This window comes from Cyrtonyx montezumae, unplaced genomic scaffold (genome assembly GCF_038088225.1).
Source record: "Cyrtonyx montezumae isolate F1298 unplaced genomic scaffold, pur_monq_1.0 scaffold_16, whole genome shotgun sequence".
In the NCBI taxonomy this organism is placed as follows: domain Eukaryota; kingdom Metazoa; phylum Chordata; class Aves; order Galliformes; family Odontophoridae; genus Cyrtonyx; species Cyrtonyx montezumae.
The window spans coordinates 11,922,800-11,945,031 of record NW_027071892.1 but is presented as its reverse complement, the minus strand read 5'-3'; the positions used below and the strand labels follow the sequence as shown (position 1 = coordinate 11,945,031).

Here is a 22,232-nt window from a genome sequence, read left to right as displayed (position 1 = left end):
CCTTTTCCAAGGACTTGCTTTGGTGTATGTTTATTTTTGTAATCTTTCGTGCTCCTCTTGCTTTTCTCAGTACCCCAACATTGAAATAAGGATATTTAATTTTATTACATGGAGGCATTTCAACTGATCATTTATTCTATTGCTATTGCTCACTTCTAACAGGACTAGCAGTTGTAAGTTCCTTTGATGCTTTGGTGCTTATCTTCCTGGAAATCTTGACAACTTCAGCTGCTTTGACACCATCCTCATTTGATTTCTCATCAATCTAATCTTTCTTTCAGAGAACCCCCACCTTATCCCTATGTCAGCTTTCTTGGGGTATCTTTTTTGCCCTCCCTCTTAATCTCTTTGATATATATCAACTATTTATCAACTGTGTTTGACAACTCAGATTTATCTTGCCATAACAGTCCTTCCAGATCCTGCCACACCTCTTCCTCTCATTCTTTTCAGTTCTTCCAGAGAACATAAACATGCTGCTTGTCCCAGGGGATGTCATTGCCTGGGAATTTTTTACTCTATCATCTTTCTAGATCTTCACATTTATGTTGTATGTATTATTTAGAAATTCCTCTTACTTAATACTCCTGTGATGATACAGTCTTTTCAATAAATCTAAAACTCTCAACGACTCATACTTCAATTACTACAATGTCTTTTCACTGTGGTTGGTTGTTTTTTGTTTTTTTTTTTTTGTATAAAGAACCATCAACTTTACTTTATTGCACCACATTAAAAAAACTGCTTCTGTCTGTTGCTTACACTCACATTTTGCATCCTACAGTCTCCCACAGCCCCACTTTAAGGAGGTGTATGGACACTTTCTTATCCCCAGGGCAGCCAGGAGAGATCTTCTCCCAGCTCCAGTCTGCCATTTGCCAGCCCATCACCTTCTTGTTCTGTTTTTGAACAGGTACACTTGTTTTCACTCCTGTACTTACTCATGACTTACACTCAAAAAACAAATTTATGCAGAGCTGCCTTGTTATTACTACAAAATGCCTCTTGGAAGTGTTTCTGTGTTGGGACATCTACAAGAAACTTTGAGCACAATCCAGGAATTAACATGCTGTCAAATACAGTTGAATACTATTTTCTTGTGTGGCTGTATCAGTTTTGGGAGGGGGACTTCAGTCTGCAGTACACATGTATTGCAGGATCTTTGGGACAGGGACAACCTGTTCCATTTGGTTGGATGAGCTGTTGACATCATGAAAGCCTGGCCCATGCCCTTGGTAAGTGCCTTTAGTGGGAATTTCCATGATTTGGAAAGGGTAACTGAGAAAATGTCTCATCTATATACAGCTCGCTTTCCATCAAGTCCATAAATCATTTAATAGCTCATTCTCTGCAAATCCCACCAATACAATTTCCGTGTTGTTTTAGGCTTGTGATTTAAATGAAGTCTCATCTATCTTTGCATTCTCACGTTCCTAAAGCCTTTCTTTCCCTTTTTAATCTAGTGTCCAGGAAAGGCTCGTTGTGCTACTTAATGCTTTGAATTTATTTTCTTCATCTGTAAACACATCTATTTCTTGGTACTTATCTGGTTTTTAGTACAGATCTTTTTTTTTTTTTTTTATATTATAATAATTTCATAATGATTTTATGCTTAAGGACTTTGTGCTGTGCATTTGTAGCTGCCAAATTGACATGACAGAGTCTTAAAAGTTCCAAAGGAGCTATTACAGTCTGTTGGGCAATTAAAAGTTAAATGGAATGTTGAGAAATGATCCGTACAGTCAGATTGGCTATTTTCTTAACTTTTGTGGATTTAAGTCACTAAAGATGATGCCATCTTTTAAAAAGTGGTTTCACATTGTTTAAATCACCATGAAACCAAATGCAGCCTGAGTATGGAAGATGTCAAGCTTTCCTGGCTTCACAAATTTTCACTATATTATTTTTATCTCATGAAACACTTCCACACTTTTTTTTTTTACTGTTTTTTTTTTTTTCCACTGAGCTCATAATAGAGAAGATATTTTTTGTGGAAATTCCTAAGGAACATGACCCAGCTTACTTGGCCCTACTAGCCCTATAATGTCACAGCAAATATACTGGACTTTCCTTTGGTGTGATACACTGCAGACACTGTGTGTGCATTCAGAAGCGTTCCCTATGCAGTTCCAGAGAATACCTCAGTCTTGAGATGGGCTGTGAATTTTGTTGCTCAGTCTAGCTCTAGCTGGCTGTAGCACTAAAAACTGTGTTTTAGAGTTGTTTCCATAGATATTAGAGCATTTCTTTTGATGACTTTGTCTTATTTTGAAGCTATATGAGAGTATGCAATAATCTGATCTGACCTTCTGTGAACAGTGGGTCATCATATATTGAGCATAACACAAAAGTACTTCAGTTTACCAGCGATTAATTTGGAATGTGTCATAGGAGCAGATCAAGAGACACCAAAATATATTTAAGGAGCCTCCAATGGCAATAAAGTAATTATTCAAGATTTGTGTTACAGATTCCATTATTGTGAAGACTTTGGCTGTTTTTCACTTGCAGGTTTAGATAGAAGTTTGCACTTTATCAGTGCTCGATCAAAGGATGGGAACACTGAAACTAATGTTTTCATTTCTGAAAATCAAATTTAAGAGAAAATTGAGGCCTGTTGGAAGTTAACTTTCCAACTGTTCTCTTTTGACCAAGAAATCACAAAGGTATGGAAATAGAACATGTGTTGCAAACACATCCTCTTTGCAAGAGTTGTCTCAGGGGATGAATGAAAGGTAATTATAGCACCAGCAAAGAAAAATTGATCTTAATACTATCACAGTTACAGTTGCTACATTAGCTACATTAAAGCTTGCTGACAAATTAATGAAGATCTCTAAAACAAGAGAAAGAGAGGAGGGGTTTTAGGTGGTGCCACAGTGCAGGTTGAAATACAGTACTGAAGTTGTTCAGCCAGCTGATTTCTCCTCGGCCACGTGGTGTGGTATGAACGCTGAGATGTACTGTATGGCTTTTCCTGAAGAAAGCACCCCACACATCAGCAAATTCTCTAGGTATGTGTAATTGTGAAATCTTAATTCTAATCCAACATAATTTTTAACTGCTGTGAGAATAAATAAATACCTTTTTTAGAGAGCTTGCTTAGGATTGCTTACTTCTAGTCAATTTTGGATTACTGCTGGTGGTTACCTAACTTAAATCTCCCATTAGTGAGTACTTACTCCTATAGCTTTACTTATCCTAACTAAGCAACTCTTGCAGGCTGTTGTCAATTCATTTTATGGACCTGTCTTAACTCTAGCCGGTGGAGGGCCACATCATTTCTTTTTATTGATTCTAGAATCCCCTGAGACATGCTCACCTTGTAATTCAGCAGTAAGTGCTCTGCAGCTCCATCAGAGTTCCCACAGAACAACCTATTTGTATTTTATTAGTCTGTGTTAAGCTCCATATTTTTGCTGATCCATAGGTTGGACACTTCAAATAAGCTTCATGGCAATGCTGCCAGAACTGTACTTGACAGGCATTTTTCAACATGTCTAGAGCTAGCCTGGTTTAGTATCATTTCAGACAGCTGCTCTAGCAAAAAGTATGCTGCAACACAAGCCACCAGTTAGAGCATCCATATTTCAGAATATAACGATGTTAGGTGTGCATTCAAACTTGTTAAAACTCTCTTTGGCTGTAACTGCATTTAAAAATGGTTCCAACCACAGTTACAAGCCCCAGAGGGATCAGGGCTTCGCTGTCTCCTTCCTCCAGGACAGCACACACTACTTGCTTCCCGAGTTCTTGCTAGCCTACAGAATAAATGGTAAATTAATCTTCTGTGACTGAGAGAAACTTATGGTACATGAAATTTAGAATGCTGTCCAGACCCTTTCAAGGAGGCTTCCATCTCTTTCAGACCTCAGGCTCTAGAAAATTGAACCAAAAGAATATATGCTGTACCTCTGCCAGAACTCCTGTTGTTAACCATTTCTCATCCTTTAATTTCTCTGAGTCAATAACCTGGTATGATGCACTCCAGTATCTTGTTCAGAAAGCTCTGGGGGATGCTGCACCTGAACTGCTGAGGCAGTCACCTTCAGGGACAGGGCTGTGACCTTGCACGCACACTTATCTGAAACTTCAGTTTCAGCAATTTCTAATCCCTCTGTCTACATTATCTTCCTTTCCCTAAGTTGATCCCCTGGCAAAGCTGTTTGTTTAGATGGGGAAGGATGATCTCACCAATAAATTAGCTGCTTGTCTAATTCTTCAGCCTTCCTAATGGGAAAAGTTGTAATTTTAAACCTGACTGGTGGTATCAGAAGGCCAACTGCATGCTGTTAGGTGGGTCAGGACCTGCGAATTCCAGCATCTGAATTTGACCTTTGGCAATTGACTCTGTGTGGTTTTATTCCCCCATCTTTTCTCCTTAATTGCAATTGCAGCTGTGTCTAGCTGCTATTACAAGGGACTGAATTAGAAAAATGAAAGGAGCTATTCCATGGTGCTTTGGCTCTAGAAGTAGGTATTTAACCCTGTGATTTTGCTAGAGCCATGCATGAAATCTATGCCTCTGATGTCTCTTCTGTCACATGTGCTTACAGTGCTGAGAAGGAACGCTCTCGATGATAAAGGAAAAGCTTCAGAATTGTGATAATTTTGACACATCATTACTATGATTGACATGATAAATAAGTCAGGTCATAAGGAATAATGCAGTTCTAAATCCCCAACTGCATAAGCTTGCTGAGAGGGAAAAAAGGGTCTATTAAATTTTCTGTATAGAGATTGCAGTCAGTGGTGCATAAACAATACATTCTATAACAACCTGTTCATTGCTCAAGTTGTTATTGGCAGGCACTGTGGCATTTCTACAGTCATTAAAAGAAGCTATCACTATTAATCTCTAGTCTCAGGGCAGGTTTAACCTGAAGCTGATCATCAAATAATGGTAACGTATATTTGTGCTTTGTTGAACGTACCCTTTCATCCTTGAATGCCTTTTCTGTGATATTCTAAGAAACGTTGAGAATTCTTGCCTTCATTACAAAATCTGTCTTTTCCCCCTAAATCAGGGGTATTCATGAAGGGAGGAGTTATAAAACTATGCAGCTCAATGTATGCATTCCCCACCTTCAGAGTGTCTCTTAATCTTTAGTTCTCTTAGCTCTTGGTCGAGTTGATTAGAAAATGAATTATCCAAAACTGTCCAAATACGTACATGTCTCTGTGTATGTTCTCTGTGTATGAGACAAACTGGGTCTGACCTCTAGCAATGGTCAGAGAAATAACTTAGTGGCCAGAAGTACATCTGGAGATATCTGGAGTGTGTCTAGTTCAAATTCATGTTTATACTTCCGCCTCTGAAAAAAGAAATAGTTGTAAGATGGATTGTCAAATCATGTCTTCAAAGATATGTCAAAGAGTAATGTATTAACTGGTAACATATTTACTGTGCCCCTTTTCTTTCAACTTAATCCCAGGCTGTGGATACATCTGTAGGTACGAGACTCCTGGGATTGGGCAGTTGCACAGGTGAATTCATCAAATTGTTTCCTTAGAAAATGGTCCTTGAAAGAACTAAGAGAATCAAAACATTTTCATTCACCTTCTCTTTCTCTTCTCCTTCCTCAATGAAAGTTGCATTTTCCTCTGGGAAATACAGGAATCTGTCACCACAGACAAATGGGAAACTGTGTTTCATAAAGGTTACTGGGAGAAAATTCAATCTATTTTTCATTCTTTCTAAAGAGATAGTCATATCCTTTCTCAAATATCCCTTAACATCCTCTCAGAAATGGAATGACATCTGTCGTTTAAGCTCTCTAAGTACTCTTGTCCCAGTTCCAACTTTTGCTTGTGGTAATCGAGTGATTAGGGAGAAACAAACTCACCCTAAGTTACATCCTCAGAAGCCAATTCTATGTCGAAATGAAAAATCTGAATTCCTGCCCAGGAGGCTTCACTGATATAAACTGTCCTTGAGTCACATAGTGCCAGTGGCATACACAGATCACCACAAATGTACCAGTAGCTCTATCCATCTCACCTGTTAGATACAGTGTGCTCATCCAGCTGCTGACAGTGAACTGCTCAAAAGATAAGCAAAGCTATTGCAGTTTCCCTGGCATCTCATTTCACTGTTTTGGCTTGTAGTCTATCGTTGATCACAATGACTGACACAGGCTGGGAAAATAAATTTAGAATGAATGCTTTGGATTCAGATTGTTTTCCCTTTTTATTTTGACAAGAATGCTCTTTGGGGCAGGAGACATTGCTTGCTGTTGGCTACCATGGGTCAGCCTGAAATGTTCTCAGTGCTCAGATAGCTGTCTGCTCATCACTGCACAAATCCACAGTGCCAAAGTGGGTGCAGCCTGAGGACAGGAGCTCAGGTCAGCAGGGCACCAATGCAAGATATGAAGCTGTATAGAGGTGTGCCCACAAAGCAGCTGAGCGGCCTAGAACTCACAGGCAGCTCATGGCTTGGTGTGGAGAGGTTCTGGGTGGGATTTCTCACAGCTGTGCCTCCTGCAGCTCCCACAGCTGAGCTGTTTGCCCACCAAAGGTCACACAGCTGCACTGTGTTGGGGTTGAGCTCCACAGCGGGCAGCAGCACCCAGTGGGGAGCAGCAGGATCGTGAGGGCTGATGGCAGTGCTGGTCATGTTCTGTCAGGGTTCTGTGCTCCTCTAGATTCTCCATAGCAACCAGCAGTCAATTTTGAGTGTTTGATCCTGTCTGTTGCTTTGCTCATGGGAAAACGGCGGAGGGGAAAAGATGCTGCAGGTTGGTATCTTGGAAGAACTCGGCTCAGGGGTCTGAGAAGGCAACAGCCGGTCCCTCCCTCCCTCCCCAGACACTGGTATGGCTCCATCTCAGGTTATGTAGCAGTCAGTCCTCACTCGCAGCAGAACTGCATACCTATCAAATCTGAGAGCTCTTCATGCTTTCTGACTGCATTTTATTTTGTCTTTTTGTCTTGTGTTTTACATTGAGCATATACAGCTGATCTCTTTGAAGAAGTACAAAAGATATGGCAGAAAATTACTGTAGAGATTGAGGAGCGGGAAAGCAGATTTTAAATTCTGCAGTGTAACCTGTTGTTTGAATGACCTTAATGTACGTTATGATGTAGGCTTTAGACATTCATTTGTAATGCTTGATCTGATGGCAAGAGCTTGTTTAAATTGGTGTGAGGATGTGTGCCAGAGTCTGCAGGCAGCTTGAAACAGTAATGCTGAGAAATGCAAATTGCTTGCTTTATTCTGTCCTGGTGTTGCCAATGATAAAACCTGGGAGAATACACTGTCTTTTTTTCCCCATTCTGTCTACTGTTGACCAGAGACGTGGTGAATAACTGCCCTGTCACTGCTGTCTGAAAAATTGCAATCGAGTTTAATTTAGATTGCCATATCACATTAACGAAGCTTTCAACTGAGAACTGAGCTGTAAAAGGGAGTGGGAGAAGTTGGGGACAGCTTCAGAGCTTGCAAAGTCCCCATGGTATTGGACAGCATCTTCTTCCAGTTGGTGAGGAGAAAGGAAACAAAAGTTTTCCATCCTCTGTTTCAGAGTATACCAAGGTGCTGGAAAGGCTGTAAGAAACCAGTCAGACCTCTACCTGCTGTAGCCTCATTTCAGCAGTGTTTGTCCTTGCCTCATTTTCACCACATGTAAAATGGAGATAATGGTTCTTACATCTTCTGTAGAGGTCTCTGGTGTGCTGGTAGAAGCAGTTATTATTTTTCAAGAGTACTTTCTACTTCTTATGCTTTCCAGTGGTAATAAATTGTACTTTTTAATGGTACGAGTGAAGGTTTTGTGCAGAGTTATATCAGCTTCTTTTAAATGTTCCACTTCCTCTCTTTGCTGGGTTTTATTATTTTCTGTATTTGTATGCAGAGGGAGAATCAGAAACAGGGAAAAAGTGATATTTGAAAGCAGTTGTTTTAAAATATTTTTGGTGATTCTTGTTCTCCTATATGAGCTAAGAAAAATGTTGTTGGTTTTTTTTGTCTGAAAGATGCTTTTTTATTCATGATATATTTTGCATTGGTTATCAAGATTAATTATTTTGAGCAATACCTGCAGTTCATGGTAAAATATAGAATTTTATAAATATCCTGCTTGTTCTAAGGGAAAGTTCAACCACTTACCTCTTTCAAAGATGGCTTTGCATATTTTAAAATGATTTACAGGAGATTCTTAATGTCTATCGGCAATTTGGTCATTTGTGTTCTGCTCAAAGTTATAAACCTAAAATTTATGACCAGCTAAAAAACGAGAAATGCAGTTGGTTTCCAAGCCAACATTTCCAAACCTTTGGGTATGCACTAAAGTTAAGGGTTCTAAATTGGTCTATTATTTATGTTAAAAGCAGAAATCAAAAACAAAGGAACAAAACACCCCGTCCTTAATTTGTGCATCATTGCTTGCTGGATTTAATGTGAGTAATAAGCATTGGAAGTAGCAGCTCAAGGTGGCGAGAATAATAGTCATAGGTTGGTTTGAGTTGGAAGACACCTTAGAGATCATCTTGTTCCAGCCCTCCTCCTACGGGCTGGGACTCCTTCCTAGCAGACCAAGTTGCAGAACGCCTCATCCAGCCTGGCCTGGCGTACATTGCTTTTTATACTGGCTCAAGTCCCTGCCTCTACAGGTCGGGGAGCCCCAACACACTTAGGTTACATACCCAGGCATGGTACAGGTACCCACAGATGAACCCAAGGGCTGCAGCCTCAGCTGTGTTTCCCTCCAGTCCTGGCTGCTGGCGTGCAGAGGAATGCTGGAGTGTGAGGAGCCACGATTGTGAGTTATGGTGGGCTCCGTTACAAAGCTGCATTAAAGCATTTTGCTGAAATACCAAGTAATCCTTTTCAAAAGCACTAAGTGGAAATGCATTGATTTTTATTTTCTTTCAGCAACGAAAATAGCTCAGGATTATTACTATTTTTAAGAGTGATAGAGAAATGTCAAAAATGCTTCAGCTGTACTTTTATTTTTATATATCACTTCAGGTTTTGTGGAGATTTTTGTTCTGTTTTATTTTTGTTTTTTCTTCTTTTTCCTTTTCCAGTTGAGGCTGTGGAGGCAGCAGGAGGGGGAGATTTGTTTGGTTTTTCCTAAAAGCTGTTTCTATTTTGAGCCTTCTCGAAGTTGTTGTGGTTCAGTATGTAACATAAATTTGTCTTAAATTGTCTTAAATTTGCCCTGTGCTTTAAAAATTCCTTGTCTCCTGAAGAGCCAAATGGTCTGGCACACCTCAATCTCTTCTTTATAATTACTCTTGAGAGAAAGGAAGGGGAGAAGAGAGAGGTCAATTAAGTGGCACTCTGTTGAGCATTTTCAGCAGTCCGTAGAAAGGTCAGCATTAGCTTTTGATATTGTGTGTGATTTATTCATGTAGTATTTCATTTCACTGAAGATAAGCATGGATGCACTGAGTTTACAGAACTAATACCAAGATCAAAAAAGGGGACAGAAGTCACAAAGCAGAGCAAGGCAAAGCCAGCTCGGCTCTGCAGGCTGCTGGGCATCCCTTCCAGGAAACTCAGGTTGCCAGATACCAGCAGACAGCCAACTCTTCCCATTGTCACTCTGGTTTTATTTTAGTTGCAAAATATATTTTTAATACAAATCTGAATGCATCTTCTGTGCATGTCTAAGCAAAGTGATTCATCCTTCTTCACCCCGTGTGTATCAGTCGTACCGGGAGGTTTTCTGTATATGAGGCAGCAGGAGTCGAGGTCTTGTTGCAAAGGGAGCCCTGCACCATTTCCCTGCTGTTTCAGCTGCCCTGATGCCTCACAGTTCTGGCTGTTACCATCCAGATAGAAAAATTGTATCATTATTGTTATTTCCAGGGCAAATCAAAATGAAATGGGTTGATTAAAACTAAACAGTGTCATTGCGTTCTGCCTAATCACACACTGCCAATTAATTTCAAACTGGCAACCTAAGGACATTTTTGAAGTTGACTACATCTTGTTAAATGTAGGGGGGATTTATTTATTTTGAAAACATAAAACGAAATAGATATCATTTGTATCTCAAACAAGTACATCTGTGTCTTCAGGGAGGAAGGAAGTATATTGTTTTCTCATTTTCCTTTATTTCTTCCCCTTAATTTCCCTTATTAGCTGTAATTCTGATGTTCCAGTGTCATGTTATAGTATTAGAAATCTCAAAAAAGGAGCAGCATGAAATGCAATGTTTTGGGTGAAGTGGGAGACTTCCTGCTTTCCACTACTGGAGCAAAGTCTCATTGTCACATGCAGAAAAGTCTGTTTACTGTCTGTGCATCTGGAAACTGTGACCCAGCCGTTTTCTGAGAGGGTCAATGTCAAAGTCAATGCAAGATCGAAAAGACATCAGGCTCTTCAACTCCAGTCTTATCTGAGAACAGCAGAAAGAAAATCATAAGCACATTAATGCAAACAGTATTTGTACTGACCGAGTAAGGTACAACTAAATTTATTCTTAACAATGTTGGCTCTACTGGTACTGCAGAAATGCTAACAAAGAGCCTGAGTAATAACTTCCCCCTGGATTTCTTTTTACAGTACTTGCAGCATTCTCTGAGCCATGTATTTATGTACTGTATATAAACAGGCAGATACAAAAACCCATTCCATCTTCCAGAGAAGAGAGATGCTGTTTTATTCTCACTTCAGAAAATTAAATGCTTATCCATCTGTGGAATTATTTTTGAATGAATAAGTTTGTGGACTTTCTTTAGCTCGGTTATTATTTGCTTTTTTGGAACATTCTTTGCTTTCACAGTTGTTTTGTTCTTGCTACAGAGGAAATAAAGCAATGTGTATTTTTCTCCCTGGTGAGGTTTGAGGCAACCTTATATTATAAAATAACCAAAGATTGATAATCACAAAGGCTGCAAAGGGAAAGCCTCCGCTTTATTCAGAAGAACATCTGTGCTTAAAAGAAGAAAAAAAAAACACCTTTCTTTTGGTAGGAAAAATATTTCTTTAGACTCGGAGCTCTGCTATGTGAGTGATTTTGCACTGTGTTCTAAACATACAAATGAAATTTCATTTGCTTCTGAATCTCTTTGACCTAAACGGCACTACTTTTATTAAGGAATGTATGTTTTTGTGGATCTAAAAGAAAAAGTAGCATGGCATGGTCAGGAGGGTGGGGAACTTCAGACCATATGGAATGGACCTGAGGCCCCTGATAACCTATTTCTCATAATATTATTTTGACAAGTCATTCCATATGTTTGGTTTAGTTAGTTGTTGGAAGAAGGCTGTGGGGTATCTTCTTGCTTTTCTGATCTGCTCTCTTTATATAAAGACTTAGAAGCAGCAGACCTTTGGGAGCAAGGTAGCAATCTGGATCCCAAAACATGCTTCACATATAAATATATAAATAGAATGCGGCAAGAATTGACCTTGAGCTTAAAATGCTGCTCAGCAAGTGCATCTTGGTTTGAATAGGAGTTTCAGCAACTGAGAACAAAAGTGCCTATTTAGTTCAATGTTATAAATATCTGTAGAAGTGCTCTCTTAAGCCCTCATAAATTGTTCCATGCCTGTAGCTTCTAGGGTCTGAGGACAGTTTTTGAAATTTGGATGATTTCTTTTTTTTTTTCTATTTTTTTTTTTGAAGTTCAACTGATGTTTAAATGTAACCAATTTTAATCCTCATTCTTAGAGTGGATTTGATGGAGAAAGCTTTGATCAACACCTTGGTTATCCAGTAACTGCAAAAAATGCATTTGCATGGCTTTAAGCTGTCTTGTTCAGATCTATATAAGCACTCTTATATACATGTTTTGCATAATGATGGCCAATTTGATGGCCTGTACACATTTACTGGCACCAAATGACTCTGACGCAGAAACCCTTCCTTTCATTGTGAAGGACAAAATCAACCGTGGAACACCTTCAGATCTGTCATTTGCTGATCCTCCTAGAGGACAGATTTAAATTCTGTCAGGAAGATCCCAGAGTTTTAAACAAGCAGTCAGGCACAGCACGTATCCAAGTGTTAGGAAACCTCTAAAATCCAGTAATATTTATTATGGGTCTGATCCAGTACTTGACCTAGCACCTGGCAGCCCTGCCTGTGACAGGGGGCTGAAACTGATGATCCTTGAGGTCCCTTCCAACCCAAGCCATTCTACAGTTCTATGATTTTCATGAATTTGCCAGACATCTATTAGTATTCTCCTGAATCTGATTTCTGCTATTCATATACTAGAAAAAGTCCAAATTTTGAATTTAATCTAAAATTTAGTATTAATTTTAGCTTTATCAGAACTACTTATTAGATTATCAATGTATGTGTGCAAGTGCCTACTTCCAATTTTCTCCTTTACAGCATCAGGTTAAAAAGGTGCTACAAAGTCATTGGTGACTATTTTCTTTATACCTTTTATTCAAGTCTGGTAAAAGACAGAGAATGTCTTTTTCATCTTTTCTCTTTTTTTTTTTGTTACTACCATTTCATCCCAAGTAGAAGTTTACAAACTTTTTACAAGTAAGAGAAGAAGCAAATAGATTAATTGATTGTCAGTTGTGCGATTTTATTTGTCCTTTAACATTGTAAAGAGTTAAGAAATTTATTTTAAAAAGAGAGAAAAGCCTCATTTGAAGGAACATTTCAAAATAGAGGGTGGTAGCATTTTATTGTCTCCCATTTCTCTTCCTTTTCTGTTGCTTGACAATAAAGCACAATCTGCTGGTGGGAACTGCACCATCTAAAATACCAGCAGTTCTCTGATTCACATAACACAACCGTGTTCTCTCAGCGTTTATCTTTCCAATGATTTTTGTATTCCTAGACTGATTAGCTGGCAGTCCTAGTTTATTTAACATCCACATACTAATGTGGTTTATTAACTTAGTTTACATTTATTAAGAAAGCAAGTGATAAATATCCAGATATGCAAAGTGCCAGGACGGCAAGATGCTAGAAGTTTCTTGTTGACCCCAGCATAACTGACCCTTGCTGCAGGAAAACATGGGCAGCAAAGCATCACTGTCCAATCTCAAACCTGTTTGCTCCCCTAAGTGCATGACTGTTTATATTTAGAAGGATGCTTCTCTTATGATGCACTAAAGTGCATCATAAAAATATTACAGCCTCTTAAAAATCATCTACATTGATGAGTTACTTTAAAATCTTTTCAGACACAAGCATGTTTCAGCTGCTCCAGCTTAATAAAACCCCCGGGTTCTGGGTGCTGCTGCAGTGGGATTCTCTACCTGGTGCCCCTCGCTCTGCTTTGAGGCTGACTCTGAGGCTAATAGATTCCTCTGCGAGACCATGGATTTTTTTCTTTCCTCTTTTAACTGCTGTTGAATAAGATTACACACTCTATCCTCTTATATAGCCAATATTAAAGCTATCTGGTGAATTGAAAAGCCACCTGAGTGTTCTTTAGCTAGAATAGCTTGAGGCTCTATATTTTTTCATGTTAAAAGCTCTAATGATGTGCTGGATGATAAGTTTCTGGGCAGAAAAGAGCCCCTCGCTGTGCATGGGGGAAGGTCAGGTCAGTGACAGAGACTGAACTGCCAAATTGCTTTTTTTTTTTTTTTTTTTTTTTTTCCCCACGAGGAGTTGTGAAAGGGGATTTCAGAGTGTTGGAGCAGAAATTTGGTCTGCTTTTAAAGTGAGCTGCTGAGTCATCACAGGGAGCTGTGTAACTGAGCAGTGGCTTAATTTCCTTAGAACTGTATGGGACAACACTGAAAATTTATTACTGAAGTAGTCCTAAAATACAGAGTGAGTCTGTAGACCTTCGCTAGTAGAAAAGAGGAACAAGTCTGGCTTGAGGGGAGCTGGACCACCAGCAGCAGTTGCTGGATCACAAAGGAGCTGTAGAAAAAGGGCAAAATTAGGAAGAAAACTGCATATGCTGTCTCAGTTCCAGTCTGTGGAGCAGAGCTGTTGAGAGACAACCTGGAGAGATGGCAGTGTGAGCCCCACCCTCATCCCTGTGCTGGCTGCACAAATACCTCTGATCCTACACCAACCTTGTTAGGCCTCTGTGTTTTATTATACCCAGGGGTAGATCCTAAAAGCTCTCTACAAGATTTTAGGAGCTTCTCAACCTGTATTTTAGGCTCTATTTTATGTAATACAGTATAGAAAGCTCTTCTGTGCTGCAGTATCTACTCACAAAGGGGTATAAGTCATCTTGTGGCTAGAGCTGAGTTCTCCATTAATCTTTCCCTAGGGCTAAAACTAACAGCTCTTGCAGTCTGTGAAGTCTTTACAAAGGGGGGAAAAAGCTGTTACAAATGTGGCTGTTATTTGTTTAAACATTTGGAAATATTTATAATGTGATGCTAGCTGTTCTTTTTACCCTTGCTCCTATTCTTTTGTTTGTATGTATTTCAACGAATCCTTTAAAACTTGTCAGGCAAGAAGAGTTTAGGTAGGTAAAACTAAGACTGTGAAGGATTATGATTGTTGCCTATAAATACTTAAGGAGGTAAATATCACAGAAGGAGAAAAGAGATATTTAAGTGAAAAGACAGCTTTGGCAGAGGAACAAATGGGGTACATTGGTTAGGAATGCATTTAAGCTGGGTGTGCGGAGTGCTTTTAGTAGGCTGAACAAAGCTCTAAGACGTGTTCCAACCAGGAAAGTGGATTAAAAAGTTAAAAAAGTGGTTAAAAATGCTCAGTACTCCTACCACTACCCAACATGTTCAGAAACAGGATATGGAGTGGGGCTGACTCACAAGGTGCTTTCCAGTCCTGCCCCACGCACAGCTAGCAGGAAGCTCCATGCTCATGACGTATCTTCTTGCCAAAGTTTTACGTGGTTTTATAAAGACTGAGCCATAGAAGAAAAAATAGGGAAAATACACTGATTATACGTCTCCCTAACTTAGTCACGTGAGTATTTTCACCCTTCACACTGACCAGCAAGTTCCTGACATTGAGAGTGTTTTGAATGGCTTGCAGGGCTGCAAGCTTGACTGGGTAAAACACGCTTCGTAGGTTAATTGTCTTTGGGTAACTTTAGTTTTTAAAGTCCTGTTGCAACATGTACAGTGCATCACACAGGCCTAGAAGGAGTGGATAGGAAAGGGAGGAGTGGAGGTTTTCCAGCTCTTGATTGCTTTATGGCATGGGTGATTCAGCCAAGACTTGTTGATGAAATCTTCAGTAAGCACTGCTCTTCACCAAATCCACCCTCACACACTGTCTGTTTAATCTGTGATCTGCTTGCTGCGGTTTTGTTGTTGCTGTTTTGGCTTTTTAGTCTTTCTCTGTTTTTGGTTTACTTGCAGGGGAAATGAATCATGCATTTGATGTGATGTGGGCAAAGCTGGTCACGTTGACAGAAGTATATTGAGTCAATAAATATAACTGACCTAGATCATTCACTTGTTTTGCTTGTACTGTGTTTTGTAAACCTTTTCCATGTCTGGTGTTTTATTCATATGTCATGATGTCTGATGTCTAGATCAAGATGAGGACTGTATATACAAGAATTTGCTTGAAGTGATTGATTCAAGCAACTGGGCTGCTTTCACTATAAATTTGGTCCTGAAAGTGAAATTTTTGCTGTTGCTTCTGTACTATTTTGAGTCTGCAGCCTCTCAAAGGTTGGAAGATCAGAAATAATATGTACATTTGAGGATTCTTAAGATATCCACAGGTACTGAATAGTCATAACAGCTCTTCACATGCCAACTCTGTGTAATTAGATTGCTAATTATTTTATAAATACACAATTTTGTCTCAAAATGCTCCATCTGGAGTTTTAGTATTAGCTGTCAAACTAAATAAATGTTTGAGACAGGAAAATCTCTCATTTTTCTTTATGCTTAGAAATCTGAGCAGAGATCTGTACAGTACAAAGCAGTGTACAGCAATATCACTATTTACCTCTTCTGATAAATTAATACCATTCTTACTGGAATAGAAGTGAAAAAGTGAAATGGTGATGTGTATTATTGTAGCACCTTTTCATTGCATAATCTGTTAACATACAGACTGATAAGTAGGGAATAAATAAGCAGTGTTTTAGGGTAGAGCTTCGTGATTGATAAACATACTTTTTTCGTTACTTGTGTAGTGATACTCTCAGGCCCACAGGTGGCTGTCAACATTTGCCAGTCTGTCCGGGTCATGTTGTGCATCTTCTACTGAAAAGGGAAAGGGGAATTAATCTTGTATTGATCAGGATCCAATTTCTGTTGATATTTTTGTACTGGAAAGGAGAATTAATCCATTACAGAAAAAGTGATGTCTATTCCATTAGTTAATTTGTATTTGTAAGGTCTCTTTTATTCCCTTGAGCAACCTTGAGATGCCATGTGAGGGTCACTTCTCCATTTTGAATTATGTAGGCTGAGACTATATCCTTGATGCCATAATGTTCAATTATTTATATGTAATTTTTTTTGCTGCTGGCATTGGACTCATCTCCTATTCCTCTTTTTTCTAACGCAGGTATCTGTAATTTGGAAAAGAAGCTTTGCATGTATCCCACATGGTCATTGAAAAGGCACTTCTGCATATTGTGGTAGTCTAAATGTCTGTAGGAAGTTTGTTGGGAGTGTTTTCTATTTTTTTTTTCCTTCCAGGTTAACTCATATATAGTTTCAAAGTTCTGCTAAAGGTGCTCCATATCTCCATTAGTTCAGCTGTAGTGTACTGGTGACGCTTAGCTCAAAGCGTTTTTCTCTCTTGGATAAGCTTCCTAACTTGAAGTGAATCCAGTTTCGGATAGTGACTCCAGTGAAATTCCTTTTTCACTGAAAACAGAACACTGAGAAATAATGGCAGTAGTAATTAAGACGAAGAGTGGGAATGAGAAGCAGTGAACATCCCATCCCAGCTTTCCCAACATCCATGCCCTGTGTTACGTGAGTGAGGCGATCTGGGTGTTTCTTTAGGCAATTCTCACTCCTATTGCTCATGATAACCTCAGTTCTGTTGTGTCATCAGCAGGCAGGGGCCTATAAGCAATTTAATCTCTCAGCCTTAAAAATAAGATTTGCCATTTTTCTCAGGTCTGATCTCAAGCTATTACTTCTTTTCAAGAGATAAACGCTTCCTCTCACCTTTTATTAGGGCTGGTTGGCACAGTGTCTCTCTGAGAGGAGTTTGAACATCTATGAAGTATTGCTCTTAATATTCTGCACTGCAAACACAGATGTAGATAAACTTTGCATGCCATAATGTAAGACCTGGGGAAGAAGCTCATGTTTATACATTTCTGAAGGGAAAAGCACATTTTGTATTTTTGTATTTTGTCATATGGCCTGAGTGAGATTTCATCTCTGTTGGGAAAATTAAACATTCAAGCGGCTTTGACAAAGTCTGTGATGTTTATAAACTGTAAATTAAAATGTTTAAAGTTTCCTGTACTCGATACAACTGTGTGTGTAGGGAGATAAAAACCGATTATGTCTTGCTAGAGATTATAGGGCAGCCTACATAATTATAATGCTTAAATAACAGAGTTAAAATTCTACTGCTCATCAGTATTAAAATAAAAATAGCAGTCAGTGTTACAGACCACTTGGGACTGGTTTCACTGTCAGTCAGATGGGAGGAAAAAAGTGGAAGCTCAGTGTGATCCAGGATCAGAGTGGTGTGGTCGCACACAGGCACTGGTGACAAAAACAAATAGATGATGCAAGAGGCCATCACCCTTTATTCTCTTTTCCCTTAACGTACCTCTGCTTTCCACAGAATTTCCCTATATTCTGCACAGTCTTCAGAGGAGCTCATGTTTAGAGCACCCCAGATTTCCTCATTCCATTTTCTATTTATTTTTATTTTTAAAATTCTAATAAGGAAAAATAGTACTGATGGCAGTTTATGTTAATACTGTGGGCTGAGAATGGCAGCTGTTCAGGAACTGCTTCATGAACAGTGTGGGATTCACTGAAACAGCCCCAAGATGAACTCCCACAAGTGTGAGTTATGGATAACTAACTATCAAAGGTTGGCAGTGGAGGTAAGGGTATCTTGCTGGAGATCCTTTCCTACCTGAGGCCTTCCAAGAGTAAGCAGCTTTTTTTATTTTGTTTCTCAGACTTTGCTACCCCACTACTACTGCTGTGCTTTCCATTACTTTATAACATTACAGGTGGGCACACACATCCCACATTACAGCCCTATTGAGACCATTACCATAAAGTAAGACCTCCTTTGGTACACTGACCCACCACAAAACAAAACTGCAGGCTCAGCTGTGCACAAATAGCTCTGAGAATGTCCTGGTTGGGTCTTATGTGGCAGGATTGGGCCAGAGTGTGTTGCTGCAACAGAATTCTTTGAGCTGCAGGGGAAAGCTTGAGCTGTCTTTGAATATGAAATAGGGATATGTATGCTCTCTAGGTGCTGTTTAGATAATACTTTGAAATGTTAGATTTTTTTATATATGCTTGTTACATTGGCAGCTGACCTTTGTATGATTTCACTTAGAATCCAAGCGCTAGCTGCTTTGGTGAGCTCTCAGTATCACATCTGTTCACCCATTCAAAATTGTTATCAGAGGACTGCTTTAAATAGATTTGTTTCAGGGATGGTATGAAATGAAAATAAGCACATACTTTGTTTAGATCCTTGTTACGGTTTTTAATAAAGTCAAAGAAACCTTACGCTTTCCTGGTTGCAGACAGAGGAAAGTGTTCTTTTATTTCCCCTGCTTATCTGCTTGCTGCACAAAGAGCCTTTCCCATGGGGTGAGCTCATAGAGGTTACAACAAAGCTGGCTTCTGTTCCTGGGTTGTTTTTAGTATGGTTGAGCCATTCTTTGCGGGAGCTGATAAACCAAGCAAGTGGTTTTCCTCTTTTCCAGATGAAGATAAGAAATTATCATTGCCAAATTAGTAACTCGTTTGTTGCTCTTTTAGTATTCACTGTTGTAAACTTTCAACTTGTGCAGAAATTGTGGTGAGCAGTAATGCTGAGGTTATTTCTTCTCATCAGCAACAAGTGGCTAATCTAATTGGCACTTGGCTAATACTTTTTCTATTGCTACCATTCTGAAGATTCGACCACGGAGATCTTCAGAAAGCAGATGTGCTACCCAATAATGTCTGGTTTCCAGGAATATTGTGGAGCAGAACTAAGATCTGCTGAGAACTTGCTTGTTGAGATCCCTTGCAAGCTGTATGTGTATGCTGTGTTATGTCAATAGAGCATATTTATGGGAAGAAGTATGCAAGTATTTGTCAGTTCCTTAAGCCCTGCCCCTGGATGCATGAATTAATTCAGGTGTGCAGGTGATATTCTTAACATTTCAACATTGTACTGTATGCTTTCATCTTCCTTAGTACGTTATTTGTTATCAATTACAAAAGATTCAAAAGGTCAACATTTTGTCATTCAGCAATTCAGAGATTTGCTGACCCTGTGACCTTTAAGCCTCATTACCAGCAACTTTGTCTTTTTACGAAGGGAAACGGAATGTTGAACGGTTTTTGCCATGCTGGTTTTTGGATAAGCAAAGAATTTTCTCTCTACTTGCTATTATTTAGGGCAGCATCATAAAAGAAGACGTCAGGGTTTGCCAATTTCCCGTTCTGCTTACCAGCTAAAAGGAGTGGGTTAGCCTCCCTTGCAGGAGACATCTGATGAATTGGATTGGATTTGCATCAATTTAGTTTTACTTTCATTACTTTTCTCTAATTTACTTATTGGATTCTGTATCTTTAGAAATTTTTATTACTCTCATTCAAGCTAAAAAATAGCTAATTTTTCTTTTCTAAATGAGTTGCTTGAAGCAAAGTACCTATGAATACATGGGTATTTTAACTCACTTACTAAATGTATACAGAGAAAATTTACAAGCAGCCTTTTTACCATTTTTTAAGTGTCTGCTGACTGTTGCATAAGCTAAATTATTTACAGTACGATGCCTCACAAAAGAGGAGCAGATTTAGGTTATTTACTTGCCTGATAAGAAAAGGGGATTGAAGTTGCTGTGATATGCTGCTTTGTTAATTTTATATTTGTTCCCCAGTGTGTAAAATCTTTTTAAAGAACTAACATGAGTACTGGCAGGCTCTTTTGAAATAGTGTAGAAGTGCTAAGATTAAACAAAACATGAAACAATCTTAAAAATATAAGTCAGCAAGTGGTTGATAAAAATAAAAATGCTCAGCAATAGAAAACCTTTAGGATGCTTAATTTATTTGCTCTCTATTTGAGAGTGGCCTCTGCACTCCATCGGGGAGTAGTTCTGTGAGTTGTGTGTGTTTTGAATGATAGCAAGCTGGGGGTGTTGAAACAGTGTGTTTGTACAGTATAATGAAAGCCATTGAAAACGGTCATGCTGAAGATCTCCCTTTAACGAGGAGATTAAAATCCACGGTGAGGTTGACGAGTGAAATTGGCAGCTGTGTCGCTTGACAAGAGCCTTTACCTGAGATGTTTCAGTCCTTGCTGTTTGCAGGTGGATGGGGCATTCACGAGCTGCTTTCTCTGCCCACACAGGTGCCACAGACCCATCTGACACCGTGGCTCCCACCATCGTCATCCCTCCGCAGAACACGAGCGTTGTAGCGGGGAGCAGCGAAGTCATGTTGGAATGTGTAGCCAGTGCAAGGTATTGTAAAAGCAGAGGGCCTACGAGTGGCTGATTTTAATTCCCTGTCCTTTCCTGGAAAGAACATAGGATGTTCTTTCCTTTCTTTACTGTTCTAATGGTTGACGCAGAATGCATTATGTCCCTGGCTGTTCAAAGTAACCTTATGAATAATCTTATTTGTCCAACATTTCTGAATTAAAGTTTGATTTTATTGTTTTGGCAAAATAAGAATGTAGGCAGAGTTACTTTCCCACTTGTTGCTTTTACCCAGTAAAGACAAGAAGACTAGTGTTGTGCTATCAACAAACATTATCTCACAGAAATAATTATGTTTCAGTTAAGTAATACTTCAGTTATATTGCATATTGACATGGAAGGTGATGCCGTTTAAATCAACAGGCTGTGCTTCCTAGCAAATAAATTAGGAAAGATGTCTTACAGAGTAATTTATTACAGATGTTCTTAGTTTACGGTGATTATTACTCAACTGTTCATAATGCACCGTAACATAATGTTCACAGCTTTTGTTCTGTGTGTGTGGCTGTTTCCACTGCATTCTGGAGGGAACGAACAGTTGAGGTCTCCAGCTGATAGGAAGGCCAACTGATTTACATTCTCCTCTGAGGGCAGAGATGTTCTTGATATGGTTAATATTTTCCTGGTAATTGAGTTATAATGAAAGCACTTCCCATGCAGCTGATTCACATAACAATATTTACTACTTTTGCTTAGAGAAATCAAATTATTAGTACTTAACTGCTATTGCTGTATCAATTAGCTGTACTTGCATAATGCCACTTGAACAGTCTGTAGTCAAAGTGTAAGTTATGTATGCATTTACTCCTCAATAGCCTATGTCGGAAATAGAAGGAGGTTTATAATCCGTGTATAACTGCAGACAAGATTATTCTGTAATATGTTTTAATGTTTTTTTTTTTTTAACCTCGGTAGACCTGTTGAGAGACTCAGCATTATGTGGAAGAGAAATGGAATCAAAATCACCAGTGGAATTAGCAGTTTTGGGAGGCGCCTCACGATCACCAACCCAACCTCTGCTGATGTTGGGATGTACTTCTGCGAAGCAAAACTGAGAGACAGCACAGAGGAACCAGCGAGAGCGAAAGCCTTTCTTTCTCTCATGGGTAATTCTCAAGGCAGTGTGTTTTTTAGTAGAACAGGCTCTGGACTGAAGTATAGTAGGAAATAAAATTGATATTTTAATATTTCGTTGACCTTACATTTGACCCCTTCTTCAGAGAACAGAACAAAAAGGGTAGGAGGGGGTTGTCTTCCAAATTAATTCAGCTCTTCCTCCCCGTGAATATAAATTCATCAAATAGATGCTTTTAAACACGGATCTGATTCTGAATCCCTTGTGAAGCTATACATTTAATCAGAAGTTGGGGGAGCACAGTAGTAAAATCCTTATTGGGAAGCTTCCACATCTCTGCTTTTAGCTGCATTAAATCCTGGTTAACTCCCAGCTTGCTTACATCTGGTTTTAATATGTCAAGTGCCTGTATTTCTGAACGAAGCCTTTCAGGAGTACTGTTGTGCATTGTCTGTTGGAAAAGCCAGCCAGGGCCAAGGACGTTCCTGGGCACACAGGCAGGCTTACATCTTTACTGAGGTGACAAAAGGGAGAGGGAAGTAGCACTAAAATCAGTGCTGCATGCTAGACTTCCAACTCCAAGAGAAGCTTTGGACTTGTTTTTAAGGGGACATTCAGCCCAGTGTGGATG

At 39.2% G+C, this 22,232-nt stretch overlaps 1 protein-coding gene across 2 annotated transcripts in view; it reads left to right on the top strand.

Annotated features, from left to right (window-relative positions):
- The window catches only part of SDK1 (sidekick cell adhesion molecule 1), a 352,886-nt gene that overhangs the window by 190,514 nt on the left and 140,140 nt on the right, over positions 1-22,232 (top strand). For both annotated transcript variants that reach the window (XM_065732888.1, XM_065732887.1), the window contains exons 6-7: positions 20,397-20,508; positions 21,442-21,632. In XM_065732888.1, the coding sequence (XP_065588960.1) occupies positions 20,397-20,508; positions 21,442-21,632 (303 nt within the window). The remainder of the gene's footprint in view (positions 1-20,396; positions 20,509-21,441; positions 21,633-22,232) is intronic.